Genomic DNA, 17378 nt, shown 5'->3' on the forward strand with positions numbered 1-17378 from the left:
AACAACAGCTGATACTAGGTTAATTGTAAATTTAAAATTTGTCTCTGATAGACTTTTGTTAACAAAAGTATTAAGGGATATCCAACAAAGATGGAGTTGGATTGTAAATTAGCCTTTACCTCATTCAGCGGTGAAACTGATTTGAAGGCTCAGTTCTTACAGAATAATACTTGTTATAAAATAATCACTATTGTGATTCTCACAGTTGTGACACTTTTAATGTTGAACATAGCGATACAAGAAAGCAGAATGTGTTCACAATAAGTGGTCAGCAAAATGCTTGCATCCATTTAGACTGCAAAGCTCATTTGGGTGTGAAAAGATTGATGGAAAACCAACTCCTTCTTCCAGTGGGTGCTCCTCTTCCTTATTTGTCGAATTACATTTTGGGATCTTTTACAATCCACAACTACCATTAAATCTATCTATACCCCTCATTATTTTATAAACTTCTACCTGATTGCCTCTTAACCTCTTATGCTACGGTGAAAAAAGTCACAGCCTTTCTTTATAACTCAAGCTTTCCATATCTGGCAACATCCTGGTAAATCTCTTCTGAACTCTCTGCAGCTTAATATCCTTCCTATAACTAGGCAACCAGAACCGGACACAGTATTCCAGAAGAGGCCTCATCAAAGTCCTGTACAACCTCATCAGAGGATTATCATAGGAGATCCATAGTCAGGGGATCAGAGCGACATTTCTGTGGCAGTAAATGTGACTTCAGGAATGACAATTTACTGTCTCCCTGGTGCCAGGGTCAAGGATATCATGGATATCATGGAACGGCTATAAGACATCCTTACCAAGGAGGGGAATGGCTAGAAGTTGTGGTCCACATTGATATCAGTGGCATAAGTAGGAACAGGAGTAAGGTCCTGAGGCCCATTTTAGAGAGCTAGGAAGGAAATTACAAAGCAGTACTCTCAAGATTACTCCCAGTGCCACATGCTAGTGAGTGTAAGAACAGGAGGATTGATCGTTTGAATATGTGTTTGAAGTACTATAGGACAGACAGCATCAGATTTCTGAAGTATTAGTGCTGGGGCAGGTGGAACCTATACAAACTGGACAGGGTACACCTTCATGAGACTGGGACTTGCAAGAAGATAGCCTGACACGAGGGCTAGATTTGAACTAGGTTATCAGGGGGGTTGGGAACCTGAGGGGTAACCCACATTGCAAGGAAGCGAAGTCAGTAACTGGAAATCAGGAGAATGTTAGAGAGACTCGAAGATAGAAGAGCAAAACCAAGCATCATGTGCGCTTTGGAAGCGGAATGATGTCAAGAAGGCAGAGTTAAGGGAACTTGAGCTGAATACATGCAGTATTCGTAACAAGGTAGACAGCTTAATCATAAACAGAGATTCTTGGGCATGATCTAATTCCCATTATAGAAACGAGACTGGATGATGACCATTACTGGGAGCTGAATATTCAACATTTGGGAAGGACAGATGAGAAGGAAAAGGAGGTGGAGCTGCGCTAATAAAGGATGGGATCAGTACATCAATAAGGGAGGATCTTAAATTGGAAGAAGTTATTTGAATCTGTTTCGATGGAATGAAGAAACAGCAAGAGACAGCAGACATTGATTGGAGTTATTTATAGGTCACCAAATAGTAGTGTGGGGCATGGTATTAATGAGAAGATGAGAGAAGCATGTAGCATGGGCAAGTTGTCATGGGTGACCAATCTGCGTATAGACTGGGTTAACCAATTAAACATCAATACTGTGGAGGATGAGTTTCAGACGTGTGTTTGTGGAATGTGTTATGGATGGTTTTGTACCATAGTCCATTGAGGAGCTAACTAGAGTACGTGCTATTTTAGATCTAGTATTGTGCAATGAAAAAGAGCTAATTAACGAGCTTTTTGTAAAAGAACCTTTAAGGATGAGTGGCCATAATAAGATAGGATTTTACATTTTGTTTGAATGTGAAGTAGTTTGTTCAGAAACAAGTGCAGTAACTTTGAAGAAAAGAAGTTGTGCAGGCATGAGATATGGATTGAAAAAACACATTAAAAGAAATGATTATCCTTTGGCCTGTACACAGTTTTTAAAAAACCAATACATGACTGATAGCAACTATGCATTCCTTCAAGGTGCATAAACTCAAAACAGTCAACCCATGGCTAACAAAGGTAGTTCTGGATTGCAGAAGATTGGAAGAAAAGACCTATCAAGTTTTCAGAAGGAGTAATTTAGAGAATTGGGAGAAGCATAGAATACAACAAAGGCGGACCAAATAATTGAAAAGGAAATGGGGAATAGAATCTAAATGCAGTCTAGTAAAATAAAAACAGACAGTGAAAGCTTTCACAAGCACATAAAAATGAAATGTTTAGTTAAAATGAATGTGGCTCCATTAGAGCCAGGAGAATTTATAATCAGGAATGAAGAAATGGCAGAGAAGCTAATTGATTACTTTATGTTTATTTTCACTGAGGAAGTTGCAAAAAATCTCCTGGAATTAGAGATGCAAGTGACTCAGGAGGATGAGGAGTTGAAGGAAATGAGTGTTAATAAGAAGATTGCACTGGTCAAATTTATGAGGCTTAAAGTTGACAGATCTCCAGAACCGGATGGTTTTTGTCCCAAAGTGAAGGAGGTTGCTGTCGAAATAGTCGATGCATCGATGATGGTCTTTCCAGATTCTGTAGTTTCTGGAAAGACTCTTGTGGATCAAAAGGTAGCAAATGTCACCTCACCATTTGTAAAAGAGAGGGAAAGACAAAACAGGGAATTACAGACCTGTTAGCCTCACATCACTTGGAAGGAAAATACTAGAATCTATCACAAAGGATAGGATAAATCGACATTTGGATGATAATGATCTGATTGGCACAGTCATTATTGATTTGCAAATGGGAAATTGTACTTAACAAACTTTTTGGAGTTTTTGAAGATAATTCTAACAATTTTGATAAAGCAAAGCCAATGGGGATAGTATACTTAGATTTTTAGAAGGTTTTTGTTAGCATCCCTCACAGAAGGCTGGTTTGAAAAAAATAAAGAACGTAGAAGGGAATTTACTGACACGGATTAATGATTGGTTAAAGACTAAACAGAAATTAGAAATAAATGGGTCATTGTCATGTTGGCAGGCTGTCAAATGTCACTGAATGCTAATATGGTGCAGAAAGCTATTAAGAAGGCTAATGGAATGTTAGCCGACATTACATGCAGATTTCAGTACAGGAGTAGTGAAATCTTGCTTCTGTTGTATAGGAAGTTGGTTAGACTCCACGTGGAGTGCTGTGTACAATTCTGATGTCCTTATCACAGGAAAGTCATGACTTCCAGAGAGGGTGTGCAACCAAAGTTCTTCCTGGGTTAGCAGGACTTTCTTTTATGGAGAGATTGGTCAAGCCAGGCCTGTATTCTCTAGATTTCTCAGAGAGGTGATCTCATTGAAACTTACAAAATTACTTAGAGATAAGTTAGATGCACGTCAAATGTTTGCACTGTTTGGGAAATCTGTATTCCTAATGACAGTTTTAAAAATAATGGACGCCACTTAGGTCTGAGATGAGGAGAAGCTTTTGGTTTTACTTAAAGGTTTGTGAACCTTTGGAATTTTCCGTACAGAAGGCTTTGAGTCTTTTTAAGGTTGACATTGATAACTTTCTACACTATTGGTAATCAGAAATCTATGGGCATGGGGTGAGTAAAAGACATTGAAGTATTTGATCAGCTATGATCTTGTTGATTGACAAGGCAGGCTCTATGGGTTAATTGGACTGCTCCTGTGCCTATGATGCTATTACACATAGCTGAAATGCATAGACATTAACTACACAGAACAGAATACTCTGCCCAACCAATCAATGTTACCTTTTTCCGTTAAAGTAAGCAAATACTTCTCACTGTAGTTACCCACATACATTCCCATATTTTTTCACTTAATCCACCTGGCCAATCTGATCTTGAATATTGAAAGATTTTTTTTAACCCCAATCAGTAGTGTAGCAAACTAATTGTTTTGATTAGGCACAATGTATTATTTTCGCCACCCTTTTTCTGGTTTTCTGGGTTTCTGGTTCAAACAGTTTTTTTTTTCTGCTACAGTTTTTGATTTATACACTTCTCTAAGTGCTGGTAGTGTTAGTGTATGATGCCTGCAGAAATTACTGACATGCTGCAGCTCATAACCGAGTTAAAAGACTGACTACAAAGTCAGCACAGCAACGTACTGTATTCCTAATGACAGAGATTGTGGCAACGTTTGCATTTCTGAACAGTCCTGGTACGCATTTATAATACGCATGCTTGTGCATGCAAGTATTTGCGTGCTACACAGGTGTATGCGTTTTTCTTTCCCTTTTCCTGATTATTCTGAGTGATGTTGTAGAAGGCAGGCAGTCGCAAAGCTTGTCCCTAATTCTTTCCCAATGCTGCCAGAGCCTAGGTTCCAGGAAATACTGGACAACAGGCTACTTTTCAGCCAGGAGAACTGGGAGCACTGTCAGGAGCATTACCACGGATGTGGTTTCTCAACCTACTGCTTCATAATGTCACTGTGGTGCTGCCACTCTCGCAAATTAAACTTCATTGCTCAAATTAGTTTTGCCAAAGGTTGCTGAGTTTAACCTGCCTAGCTGGGCCTACAGCGCCATCTGTCCATCAGAGTGAGGAAAACAGGCAAAGGAATTTGGAAATTCGTCCCGAATGGGTATGCGTTAGACACATTATGGATGGCAGCAGGTAGGCTGAGAACAGTGCTGGACAGGCTAATTTATACTCACCTCTAGGTGTCAGCTATGGTTCAGTAAGGTTGTGAGTCTGGGCTAAAGCACAAAGTTTGAGCAAAGGCTCCCTCTGCAGGTGTGACTTCAGGGGTAAAGTTATTAAAATGAGGTTTGGACTGCCCTCTCTGGCAGATGTAAAAGATCCTAAGGCGTTGTTTAAAGAATAGTGGGGAGTTCTGCCCTCTCTTGCTGACCCCTAGACTAACTAGATTATCTGGTCTTTTATCACATTAGTGTTCGTGGGAGCTTGCTGTGCACAGTTTGGCTGCCGTTTTTCCTGCACTACAGCAGTGACTAGACTTCAAAAGTAACTCATTGACTGGAATGCACTATGGGAGGCCCTGAAGTAGCGTGAGGTGCTGTGTAAGCTATTCCATAGGCCATCACTCAAGCAGCAGCAGCCCATCATGCAGAGTTCTGGTACTGAGCTATTACCAAGTTGGGCTGCACTGCCTTTACATTTTCTTTCTTCATTCATTCACGGGATGAGGGCGTCGCTGGCCAGGCAGCAATTATTGTCCATGCCTACTTTCCCAGAGGGCATTTGAGAGTCAACCACGTTTCTGTGGGTCTGGAGTCTAACGTAGGCCAGATCAGGTAAGGATGGCAGTTTCCTCCCCTAAAGGACATTAGTGAACCAGATGGGTTTTTCCCGACAATCGGCAATGGATTCACGGTCGTCTTTAGATCCTTATTTCCAGATATTTTATTGAATTCAAATTCCACCATCTGCCGCGGCAGGATTTGAACTCTGGTTCCCAGAACGTTACCTGGGTCTCTGGGTTAACAGTCCAGCGATAATACCACTAGGCCATCGCCTCCCCCCATGTGACTGATGTGGAAGCATTTCAGCACAGGCTGGGGTGGAAGTAGGAGCAGGAGGGGTACGGTGGTGTTGGTGGCCATGGTATCACTGAACAATGATCAGAAATAGAAACAATTGCCTCATAGTGTCCAGGTGAGGTGGATTAGCCGTGGTTAAATGCAGGGTTGCTGGCGTAGGGTGGGGGCCTGGGTCTGGATGGGACGCTTTTCAGAGTATTGGTGTAGACTCATTGGACTGAGTGGCCTCTTTGTGCACTGTGGGGATTCTATGATCACCAACCCCCACCCCTCAAAGGCTGCAGTGGAGCTGATTGTAGTTTTAAAAGAAAGCTACTCCATTTTGGATAACTTGAGCTTACACTGGGGAGGAGTAAGAGGAGGGGACAGGGTAAATGTTAGTGCACTGTCTGCCCTCCATTGGAACTGATCTGTGAGAGGTAATGCATGGAGCCAACCTGTACACAGGGAAATGCTGTCAAACAAAGTCTTGCTATAGTAATAAGGGAAAAAAAGATCTTGGAATTAATCTAGGGACCTTTCACAACCCCAATATGCCTCGCAGCTAATTCATTGCTTCTGAAGCATCATTGTTGCGATGTAGGATACACAGGAGCCACTTTGGGTACAGTGAGGTCTCACACAAATAGAAGTGCAATAGCCATTGGATCATCTTTTTTGTTTTTTTAATGACATTATTTGAGGGTTGCAGTTTGGCTGAAATTGTATGGAGAGGTACCCGATGCATCTTCACAATCCGTATTTCGGTATTGTCAGAACTGAGGTAGCCAAAGTGTGCTCAGATTGCTGCTTATAGGAGCTTGCTGGGAATATGGTAGATTGGGACCTGGGGACTCTGGTGGGGGTGGACACTGGTGAGCAAGCTGCTCCCTAGACCACAGTTGAGGAAGAAGATTTAGTGCATGTGATTTTGCATTGTTCTTAATTACCTCGGCTGTAATACTCTGAGCAGATTTGAGTCATGAATGATCAGTTTACCTGAACAATAGCTGGACTGCGTGTGTTAAATTCCGGGAAGAGATTACACAAACCTGGGTTGTATTCCTTTGGATTTAAGAGGTGATTTGATCAAACGCTCATAACATTTTGGGGAACCAGTTGGATAAATTGTAAGAAATTATTTCTGCTGGTTGGGGAATCCAGGACTAGACCACATAGTCGAAAAAAGTAGGTCCAAACTTTGAAGATTGAACTTGAAAAGCACATTGACTCAAGAGCAATCCAAATTTGCAATGCTTTACCACAAAAGCTAATTGCCAGAGGCTCAAAGAGTTAAATGATCTGTTCCTGTTCCTACACGTCTTCAATCAAGTTGCTGCATTTTTGTTTTAAAGAAAGGTAAACCAGTAACTGAAACATGTCCAACTTTTTGGGCTGATAGATTGGGACATTGAGGGAGAATTTTACAAACAATGCATTTCTCACCTTCTTTTGAAACAATTTTTTGTTCATTTCGCGGGTACAGAAAGCCAGAGTGAGGCACGCAACTGAAACAAGAATCTGACATTCTCTTCTCAGTGCATTTTCTGGTACGTTCAGTTGCTGGGTCCGAAACAGTTAAAATTTAGCTGCATGAAATATGCACTGGAGATTGTATGGCTTCTGCACAATAGGAAGATGTTCCAAACTGTTGCATGAGAACAATAGAGTTTTTCTGGTTGACTGAGCAGGGGCAACTGGTGCGATCGGAGAGTTAAGTGACAAGCAGATGGGATGTTCTCTCAGTGAATGGATGATTAATGCTGTGAAGCTGAGCGATGGCACAGTGCAAGGAGCAATGGGACAGTGCACCACGTTTGGGTGAATGGAACTTGCCAGGGAGAATTTCATCTGAGCCGGAGGGACAGATGTGGGAAGAAGCTAAAGTCAAGTGTAAGCCTGTCCCTGGCCAGAGCTTCCCTTTCCGTTGTCTCCTGCGACAGATGCCAGAGATAATTGGATGGTGCTGATGACATTATCAAAGTGCCAGGCTTTCTTCAGAGCTAGTGGAGGGGAAAATTATTTGTGATCAAGTAGGAGGGCTCCATCTGCTCGTGGTTAAACAGAGATAGATCTACATGCCTGTGTGTGTGCCTCTTTAAGAGGGGCTAAACAGAACAGTAAATATCAGGCAGCAAGGTCACGGAGAATTAATGGTAGGAGCATGTTGGGCACTGCTTCTTTCAAACCTCACAGACCACCCAGTTACTTTCCCTCCCTTTGTTTCTTGCCCTGTTAGGTCTACCGTTCTTGTGCTTTCCTCCGCATCGTTTTCTCATCCTGCTGTCTTGTTTTTCTCTGTTATCGTTCTTTTCTCATCTTTCTTTCACTTTTTCCTCTCTTTTTAACCATGTCATGACGACTGTCACAGCTTTTCTCTCTTTTCCTTTGTTCACCTCACTGTTCCTTCTTTCTGCCACTGCGTGTTTCCCCTTAATTCCTTCACACGTTATTATCACCAAGATCGGACTCTCCACTTGCCGTTGTTTCTTTTCAAGTTGACCCTTATTTGAGCGTTTTGGTTTCCTTCTCTTCCTCCTGGCGCTCGTGCAGGTAACTTTGACTTTGATAATGTAAAGGCAGACAATCAGATCAGCTGCCCTTCCTGTTCATGTTCCCATTGAAAGTTGGGAAAGATGTATAATGGATGGCTTGCCCATGTTATACTGTGTTCTGTTGTCAGTACTATTATGCTGTGTGTCCTTCAGGGTTTCTCAGTGTGTATGTGAGCATTGCTGGCAAGGTTGATATTTAATGCGCAGACATAGTTGTCCTGAAAAGCTTTGATATTTCAGTCATTTCCTGAACCATATCAGAAGGCAGTTCAGTGTTAACGACATAGGTATTAAATCTTTGTCCTATTTTTCAATTGTAGGTTTTGCTGGTAAAGCAAGTAGTACTGACCTTCCCTGGTTGCCTTCTTAAATTCACACATTTTGGAGTGAGTTTGGAAGATAGAAGCTTGCATTTCATAACCACAGGTCATTTCAAAGTGCATTACACCAACAAAGTACTTCTAAAACACTATAATGTAGAAAACAACGTAATTAATTTGTGCAACAGACAGCACAATAACGTGATAACCTGTATTTGTGGTGTTGATTGGGGATTACTGAGGATAATTTCACTGCTGTTCCTCAAAAGGTATTGATGATAGTCGGTAGTTAATGAAAGAGAATGGCAATGGGACAGGCCACAACTTGGATTTATGAAGCACCTTTATCTCAGAAATCAACTCAAGGTACACAGCAAAAATACTATCAGAAATGAAGTTATACTGAACCAAAGACATTAGGAGTGGCAATCAATAGCTTAGTGGGATAGATGGGTGGCAAGGCGAGTCATATTATTGAAAAGAGTCATGTGTAGGTGAAGAGACAACACAGTGTGGAGCTGGAGGAACACAGCAGGCCAGGCAGCATCAGAAGAGCAGGAAAATTGATGTTTTGGGTTGGAATCCTTCTTCAGAAATGCTGCGTAGCCTGCTGTGTTCCTCTAGCTCCACACTGTGTTGTCTCTGACTCCAGCATCTGCAGTTCTTGCTATCTCCATGTGTAGGTGAAGCATGCACTCAAGGGTCATAGAGGAAGATAAGGGAAATGAAGAGTTAGAAGTGTTTAGCATGTGCACATTTCAGAACTGAGCATTTAAACTGAGATAAAAAGGAACTTCTTCAGCTAGACAGTGGTTGATCATTGCCACAGAGGGCTATGGAGGCCAAGCTATTGAGTGTATTGAAGATAGAGATAGATAAGATCTTGATTAGTAAGGAAATCAAGGGTTACGGGGAGAAGACCAGAGAATGGGGTTGGGAAACGCATCAGCCATGATCAAATGGAAGAGTAGACTTGATGGGCTGAATGGCCTAATTCTGCTCCTATATCTAATGATCTTATGGGCAGCTGGCGACTTGGTCATCAATACTGAGACAGACAGGAAGGAGGGGAAAGAGGAATTGAGAGCTTGAAAGCAAAGGTATGAGGTTGCTGGGCAGTGTAGGCATTGGAGAGCTCAAGGCAGTCACAGAGCTAGTGTGATCCTTGGCAACCCTCTGGTGAAATGTTTCTATTGCTAATGGGGTTTGAGGTGAAATGATGAATATTCTTTTTGCTGAAACTGACTGTTTCCTAACCTGCAGGAGAATGCCAACCCGCACTTTCTACACATATTACTTACGCCGGTTACCAGGGGTGATGCGTGCCATTCATAACCTGCCTACAGTAGAGTCCACAAACATTACTACTGCCCCACCGTGGAGAGACTTTGACAGGTAGGATGTTTTGAATAGTAGAGCCATAAAATTGTTAACAGCATGAAAAAGGCCTTTCAGCCCATCATGTCTGCACCAGTCATTAAGCATCTGTCTATTCTGATCCTATTTTTCAACATTTGATCTGTAGCATTGTACATTATGACATTTCAAGTGCACATCTAAATGCTTCTCAAATGTCTTGAGGATACTGCCTGTACCACCCTTTTAAGCAGTGAGTTCCAGATCCCCACGAGTCTCGGTGAAAAAGACTTTCCTCAAATTCCCTCTAAATCTCCTGCTCCTCACCCTAAAACCGTTCCCCCTAAAACCGGTTATGGACACCTCTACAAAGAGGAAAAATCTCTCCATATCTACCCTGTCCGTGCCCCTCAAAATTTTGTACTCCTGAAACAGATCCTCCCTTAACCTTTTCTTCTCAAAGGAAAACTACTCCAGCTTATCTATTCTTCCTTCGTAGAGGAATCGCTCCAGCCCAGGCCACATCCTGGCGACTCTCCTCTGCACCCTCGCTTGTGCAATTACGTTCGTGTGGTGTAGCAATGATGGGATAAATATGGTGGAGGAGCCTCACCATGCACCGATACAGCACCCCTCAACCTCCCCTAGCCCCTTTGGTCCAGTCCAGCTAGCACCGTTGAATCAGCACATAGGTTTTATTTGCTGATGACCTTCTCGGGAAGCTGGGTTGTAAGTTTGAGCTTGCTGGTGAAGGTGAGTTGCAGTGGCTGGTGTATGTTACCACTTGGTGACACAAGGCGGAGCTCAGCATCCCCTCCCCTTCTCCAGCCTCCCATTTACCAGAAGTGGACAATGGGCTGATCTAACGCTTACCCTGCTCGTGATTATAATGTACCAGAAACTTTCCCAAATGCCAAATAGATGAAGAAGTGAGTAGTGCACTTCTGTTTCAGAAATGTAACTTTTGATTACCACGCTTCTTTTTAAAATTAGATTTTATTTTATTTTTATTTATTCCTGGGATGTTTCAATGGCTGGACTAGCATTTATTTCCAATCCCTAATTGCCCAGAGGGCAGTCAACCACATTGCTGTGGGTCTGGAGTCACGTGTAGGCTAGACCAGGTAAGAAGTGTCCCTGAGGTGAAAAACCCAATTGGATGAGGGAACGTCCCTAACTTGAGTTTGATTGAAGCACTAATCCCTGAGTGAATTACCATTCAGCTTGATGTGCTGTCCGTATATCAGCCTTGTGAACATACTTAACATAATCTGTTCTATTGAAGGCAAAGGCTGGTTTCCAATAATGCCAAACATGGGTATCCATGCTAAGATTATTTCTAAATATTAAATGGCATGATTGAGAACTACAAGAGTGCGTGCAGAATCATTGCATTTAATTCTTCTGGGAAACTTGTCAAGCTAACTTCATGGAGGGAGACTTTTAGATACTGAAGATTAACTGTATTGTTACCTCTCTCTGTCAGGATACAATTATCTCTCTCTCTCTCTCTCTCTCTCTCTCAAGCTGTAACTGTATCTCCTCTCTCTTTGTATCAAGATGTAACTGCCTCTCAACTCTCTCTCTCTCACTCTCTCGCTCAATCGCTGTTAATGTGTGACTGTATTCTCTCCCTCTGTCACTCTATTACTCTGTCTCTGTTAAAGTGTTACTCTGTCTCTGTTAAAGTATAACTCTGCCCCTTTTCCTGTCTCATTGTAATACTGAGCTTTTGCCTGTGTTCCTGCCCGTAGTTCCAAAGTATACATGGCTGATCTGGAGTCAGCACTTTACTACTCTCTCAAAGTGGAGGTGGGAACACATCAGGAGCTATCTGGAAAGAACCTCACTGCCCTGAAACAATTCATCAATGTGCTCACAAAGGTGAGTTGCGCAGTGAGTTTGGACATGAGACACTGGAATTTGAACTATATTGAATTGAACAGGACTGTGTGAGCAAGGCACTAAGAACATCTCACATGCTGACATATGTTGGTTTAAAGGACATCTTATAAACTAGCTCTAGTTTTTAAAATACTTTATTTCCCTCAATCTAGTTGCAGCATTCATAAAAGGTATTGGATGAATTTGAAGCTGTTTTCATTGCAGTGGGATTTCATAATGCAGTGACACTTTGTAAAGGATTTGTTTCCAACAGGGAATAAGTGCCTTACTATGTCAGTACATGGATTGTCTATTTGTTACTCACTGTGTGACTGTATGAGGTTCTCATTTGCTCAGCAAGGTGAGGGTCAGTATGTAAGTGTGGATTTCCATTCATTCTGTTTAGGCTACTGGCTGTGTAACAGTAATGAGTTTCACAGAAAGGAAGAGGTAATATTGCTGAGTATGACTGGCTGCAGTGTGACTTTCAGCTGAATAACATTCTTTATAGTAAGTAAATCTTACCCAAATTTTGAGGCAAGATAATAATGACACAATTTAAATTGGATCTATTATAAATTGCACCAATACCATTTGGTTGTCATATTGCATTTTCCTGCGTGTTACATTTAGACGTTGCGCTTTTTGACTCAATTAAATTTAATCTTCTCAAAATAACAATAAAATCAATAATTAGAGTTGAGCAAATGTACAAGTTTAGAGTAAGTAAATTAGCAACAAATCAAAAGTGAGGAGTAACCTCATGCTGGCAAAAAGGGATGAGGTTAATTTCGGATATCTGGTCGGCGTGGACAAACTGGACTGAAGGGTCTATTTCCATGCTGTGCAACTCCATGACTCTAAGATAAATCTAGAAGTGAAGCAGAAATGAATTTGCTCACAAATTTAAGGATAGGGCAAACAATAAAAAAAAACCTGTTCATAATTTGCTTGCCTTGCTCCTCTATCTGTTGACAGTGAACTCTAAGTAGGATTTTTCATGAAATAGGAACATTAACCATGTTACAACTTTAATGATAACCTAATTAGTGAACTGTACCTTCAATATTATCCTTTGTACGTCTGACATAAGGCCATCATAAACAGGAACAGGAGTAGGCCATTCAACCCTGTGAGCCTTCTCCGCCCTTCAATAATATCATGGCTGGTCTGACACTTCTCATGTCCACCTTGAAAACGGGCTCAGTGCAAAATCAAATGTCTCTTTGCTACTGTTGGAATATTTTTAAAAATATTTTTGTTTCCTCCCAAATGATTTGAAAGCCAGCTGACCATAGAATCCTAGAAATGTAAGTGTCCCACACACCATGATCACCATCCTTGGATATGTCCTGTCCCAGCAGCAGGACAGACCCAGAACAGGTGGGAGCACAATGGTATACAGTCAAGAGGGAGTTGCCCTGAGAGTCCTCAACGTTGATTCCAGACTCCATGGAATCACATGGCTCCAGATTAAACATGGGCAAGGAAACTTCCTTCCACTGATGAATCAGTACTACTGCATGTTAAGCAAAAGTTGGAGGAAGCACTGAGGGTGGAACGAGCACACAATATACTCTGCATGAGGGATTTCAATGTCCACCACCAAGAGTGGCTTGGCAGCAACATTACTGATCGAGCTGGTCGGGTTCTAAAGAAGAAAGCAGCTGGACTTGGTCTGCAGCAGATAATGAAGCAACCAACAAGAGGGAAATGACCTCCTCCTCACCTATCAGCTGGCTGCAAATGCATCTCTCTACAAAAGTATCGGTAAGAGTGATCACCGCACAGTCTTTGTGGAGACAAAGTCCCAGCTTCACATTGAGAATACTGTCCATCATATTGTGTGGCATTATAACTGTGCTAAATTGGGTGGACTTTGAACAGATCTAGCAACTCAAGACTGGGCATCCACGAGGCGCTGTGGGCCATCAACAGCAGCAGAATTGTATTCCAGCACAATCTGTAACCTCATGGCCCGGCAGATCCCTCACTCAACCATTACCGTCAAGCCAGGGGATCAACCCTGGTTCAGTGGAGAGTGCAGGAGGACATGCCAGGAACAGCACCAGACATCCCTAAAAATGATGTGTCAGCCTGGTGAAGCCACCAAACAGGATTACTTGTGTGCCAAACAGCATAAGCAGCAAGTGATAGATAGAGCTAAGAGATCCCACAACCAACGGATCTAAGCTCTGCGGTCCTGCAAAATCCAGTCGTGAATGGTGTTCAACAATTAAACAGTTCTGAGGGGAGGAGAAATATCCCCATCCTCAATGATGGAGGAGCCCAGCACATCAGTGCAAAAGATAAGCCTGAAGCATTTGCAACAATCTTCAGCCAGAAGTGCCGAGTGAATGATCCATCTCGGTCTCCTCCAGTGGCCCCCAGCATTACAGATACCCGTCTTCAGCCAATTTGATTCACTCCATGTGATATCGAGAAACAGTTGGAGACACTGGGTACTGCAAAGACTGTGCACCCTGACAACATTGCAGCAATAGTACTGAAAACTTGTGTTCCAGAGCTTACCGCTCCCCTAGCCAAGCTGCTCCAAAACAGTGACAACACTGGCATCTACCCAACAATGTAGAAAATTGCCCAGGTGTATCCTGTACACAAATCCAACCCGGCCAGTTACCTTCCTATCAGTCTACTTTCGATCATCAGTAAAGTGATGGAAGGTGTCAACAACAGTGTTATCAAGCAGCACCGACTCAGTAATTACCTGCTCAGTGACGCCCAGTTTGGGTTCCGCCAGGGCCACTCAGCCCCTGACCTCATTACAGCCTTGGTTCAAACATGGACAAAAGAGCTGAATTCCAGAGGTGAGGTGAGAGTGACAGCCGGCACAGGAGCTAACCTGCATTTTCATGTCCTCACTTTCCTGGGTATAAACGTGGTATACTCCTCTGCAGGCCACCAAATTAGCTTGCTATTCCAGACCTATTGTGTACCTATAGGAATAGTAGCAAAGCTCCAGCAAACAGTTCTGTACCATGCAAAATAGTTCTCATAACTCAATTACTGTTGCTAAGCATTGGGATGATGACCATCTAAGACACTGATTTATTTTTTCCACTGTATAACCCGCTCCCACCCAACCTGACTGCTCTCTCCAGTGAATCCTGTTAGCACGGAAGAAGGCCAATCAGCCCATCATCAATTGGAATCAAACACTCTGGTCAGCAGATAACCTCTAATGTATAAAGTTAACCTCACTGTCAGGTAGTATTGGACTCGCGCCTAAAGCTGCCTTAGTGGTATAACTCAAGCCATTCCACGTTTCCGGAATGCCAGCCTTTAATTTTGAGTTGGTGCAGGATAACAGTTCCTCGGAGCTTCAAGCTGTTGACTCTGATCCCCATCCTGTGGTTGAAATTCAGTGGCAGCAGTGTGAGCTGATAGCCCCAGGTCTGAGCGACAGAGGTCAGCTTTGACACTAATCCACACGTGTGACCTTTTGCAGCCGGCAACTCTCCGTCCTAGCAGGAGACCGTAGGGTCACCAACATGTATCCCGCCCAGACCCCATCCACGTCTCCAGCTGCTCTGTCAAGTTGAGCTGCTTATCAACACTTGAACGCCCAGCCCCTTTGACGAGCACAGAATCCATGCCTTGACTTTTTCAGCTCACTGTCTGCCGGGATCATCAGTCACATACAAAGGGACATTAGCCAGGAGAAGTGTGTGTCCCAGTCTGCTTTCAAAGTGAAGAAGAGAAAAACATCTAAAAGGAAGAGAAAAGACGAATGGGGCTCTTTGGAGGGTCAGTCTGATCCCCGTAACAATTCCTTCCAGTCTATCAGGGAAACTCTTCAAAATGACTACAGATACAGAGACAACAGGATTTGGTGCAATTATTCGCAGTTAATACGTTTAATGTTTTGGTTTGTCTCGTCATAATAAATTTGTTGAAGTAACAAAGAAAACGTTTAGAAACTACTCAGGACAAGTCCATTTCAAACTGAAAATATCATACATATGTGTTGAGTGAGATACATCACTTAGCACTTAGCTCTCTCACCTTGTCCCTGATTCGCAATCTTCCCTTCCATGTCGTCTAGCCTTGCCAGCAACAGCTTGCATTTGTATAGCGCCTTTCAACATTGCAAAATCTCTGAGGTGTATTATTTAATTTTGCTACAAGTCTGTTGTCCCCACCCAGCCACTGCAGGTTGGTTTTGGTGTGTGCTAAGTCACTGAAGGCGAAGACAGCAATGAGCTGATCTCGTCACAGTTAGTGCAAGGGGCTGCAAACGAACATGCTGGGGGGGGTCAACACCCCTTTTTACTGGCCCAATTGCCATACAATCACCAAATGTCCTGTTACTCAACCATTCCCTTATGATGTGTAACTTGGCCTCACACAGTGGTGGGAGCATTTGATATTTAACTGGTTATTATGGTGTCAGCAGAGAAGTGCATCAGAGCAAGAGACTTAGCAGCATTTAACTAGAACCGAATGTTGAAATGATCTCTGACACGCTGATAGGTTGACCAGCTTTCCCATCCTATACTGAAAAGTTTTAATGAACAAGTTGGAGGTCCTCCTGTTACTGGCCTGGTCCGATGATAATTTTCAAATCTTAAAGGGGTCATGAAATATCTTTAGCAAACAGGGTTAAGGAAAATCCCAAAGCCTTTTATTCATACATAAGGAGCAAGAGGGTAACTAGAGAAAGGGTTGGCCCACTCAAGGACAAAGCAGGGAAGTTATGCGAGGAGTCAGAAAAAATGAGCGAGATTCTTAATGAGTACTTTGCGTCGGTATTCACTGAGGAGAGGGACATAATGGATGTTGAGGTTAGGGATAGATGTTTGATTACTCTAGGTCAAGTCAGCATAAGGAGGGGGGAAGTGTTGGGTATTCTAAAAGACATTCAGGTGGATAAGTCCCCAGGTCCGGATGGCATCTATCCCAGGTTACTGAGGGAAGAGAGAGAGGAAATAGCTGCGGCCTTAACAGATATCTTTGCAGCATCCTTGAACACGGGTGAGGTCCCGGTGGACTGGAGAATTGCTAATGTTGTCCCTCTGTTTAAGAAGGGTAGCAAGGATAATCCAGGTAATTATAGACCGGTGAGCCTGACGTCAGTGGTGGGAAGCTGCTGGAGAAGATACTGAGGGATAGGATCCATTTATATTTGGAAGAAAATGGGCTTATTAGTGATAGACAGCATGGTTTTGTGTAGGGAAGGTGTATTACCAACTTGATAGAATTCTTTGAGGAAGTGACAAAGTTGATAGATGAGGGAAGGGCTGTAGATGTCATATACATGGACTTCAGTAAGGCGTTTGATAATGTTCCCCATGGTAGGCTGATGGAGAAAGTGAAGTCGCATGAGGTCCAAGGTGTACTAGCTAGCTGGATAGAGAACTGGCTAGGCAACAGGAGACAGAGGGTTGTAGTGGAAGGGAGTTTCTCAAAATGGAGAACTATGACCAGTGGTGTTCCACAGGGATCCGTGTTGGGACCACTGTTGCTTGTGATATACATAAATGATCTGGAGGAAGGTATAGATGGTCTGATTAGCAAGTTTGCAGATGACACTAAGATTGGTGGAGTAACAGATAGTGAAGGGAACCGTTGGAGAATGCAGCAGAATATAGATAGATTGGAGAGTTGGGCGGAGAAATGGCAGATGGTGTTCAATCCAGGCAAATGCGAGGTGATTCATTTTGGAAGA

The 17378-nt window shown here is 42.8% G+C and overlaps 1 protein-coding gene across 1 annotated transcript in view; it reads left to right on the forward strand.

The window, feature by feature from the left end:
- lhx4 (LIM homeobox 4) overlaps positions 1 to 17378 on the forward strand; it is a 200231-nt gene that overhangs the window by 17736 nt on the left and 165117 nt on the right. The window contains exons 4-5 of the mRNA XM_048602136.1: positions 9713 to 9844; positions 11560 to 11689. Coding sequence (XP_048458093.1) covers positions 9713 to 9844; positions 11560 to 11689 — 262 coding nt within the window. The remainder of the gene's footprint in view (positions 1 to 9712; positions 9845 to 11559; positions 11690 to 17378) is intronic.

The sequence above is a fragment of the Rhincodon typus genome, chromosome 10 (genome assembly GCF_021869965.1).
Source record: "Rhincodon typus isolate 14 chromosome 10, sRhiTyp1.1, whole genome shotgun sequence".
In the NCBI taxonomy this organism is placed as follows: domain Eukaryota; kingdom Metazoa; phylum Chordata; class Chondrichthyes; order Orectolobiformes; family Rhincodontidae; genus Rhincodon; species Rhincodon typus.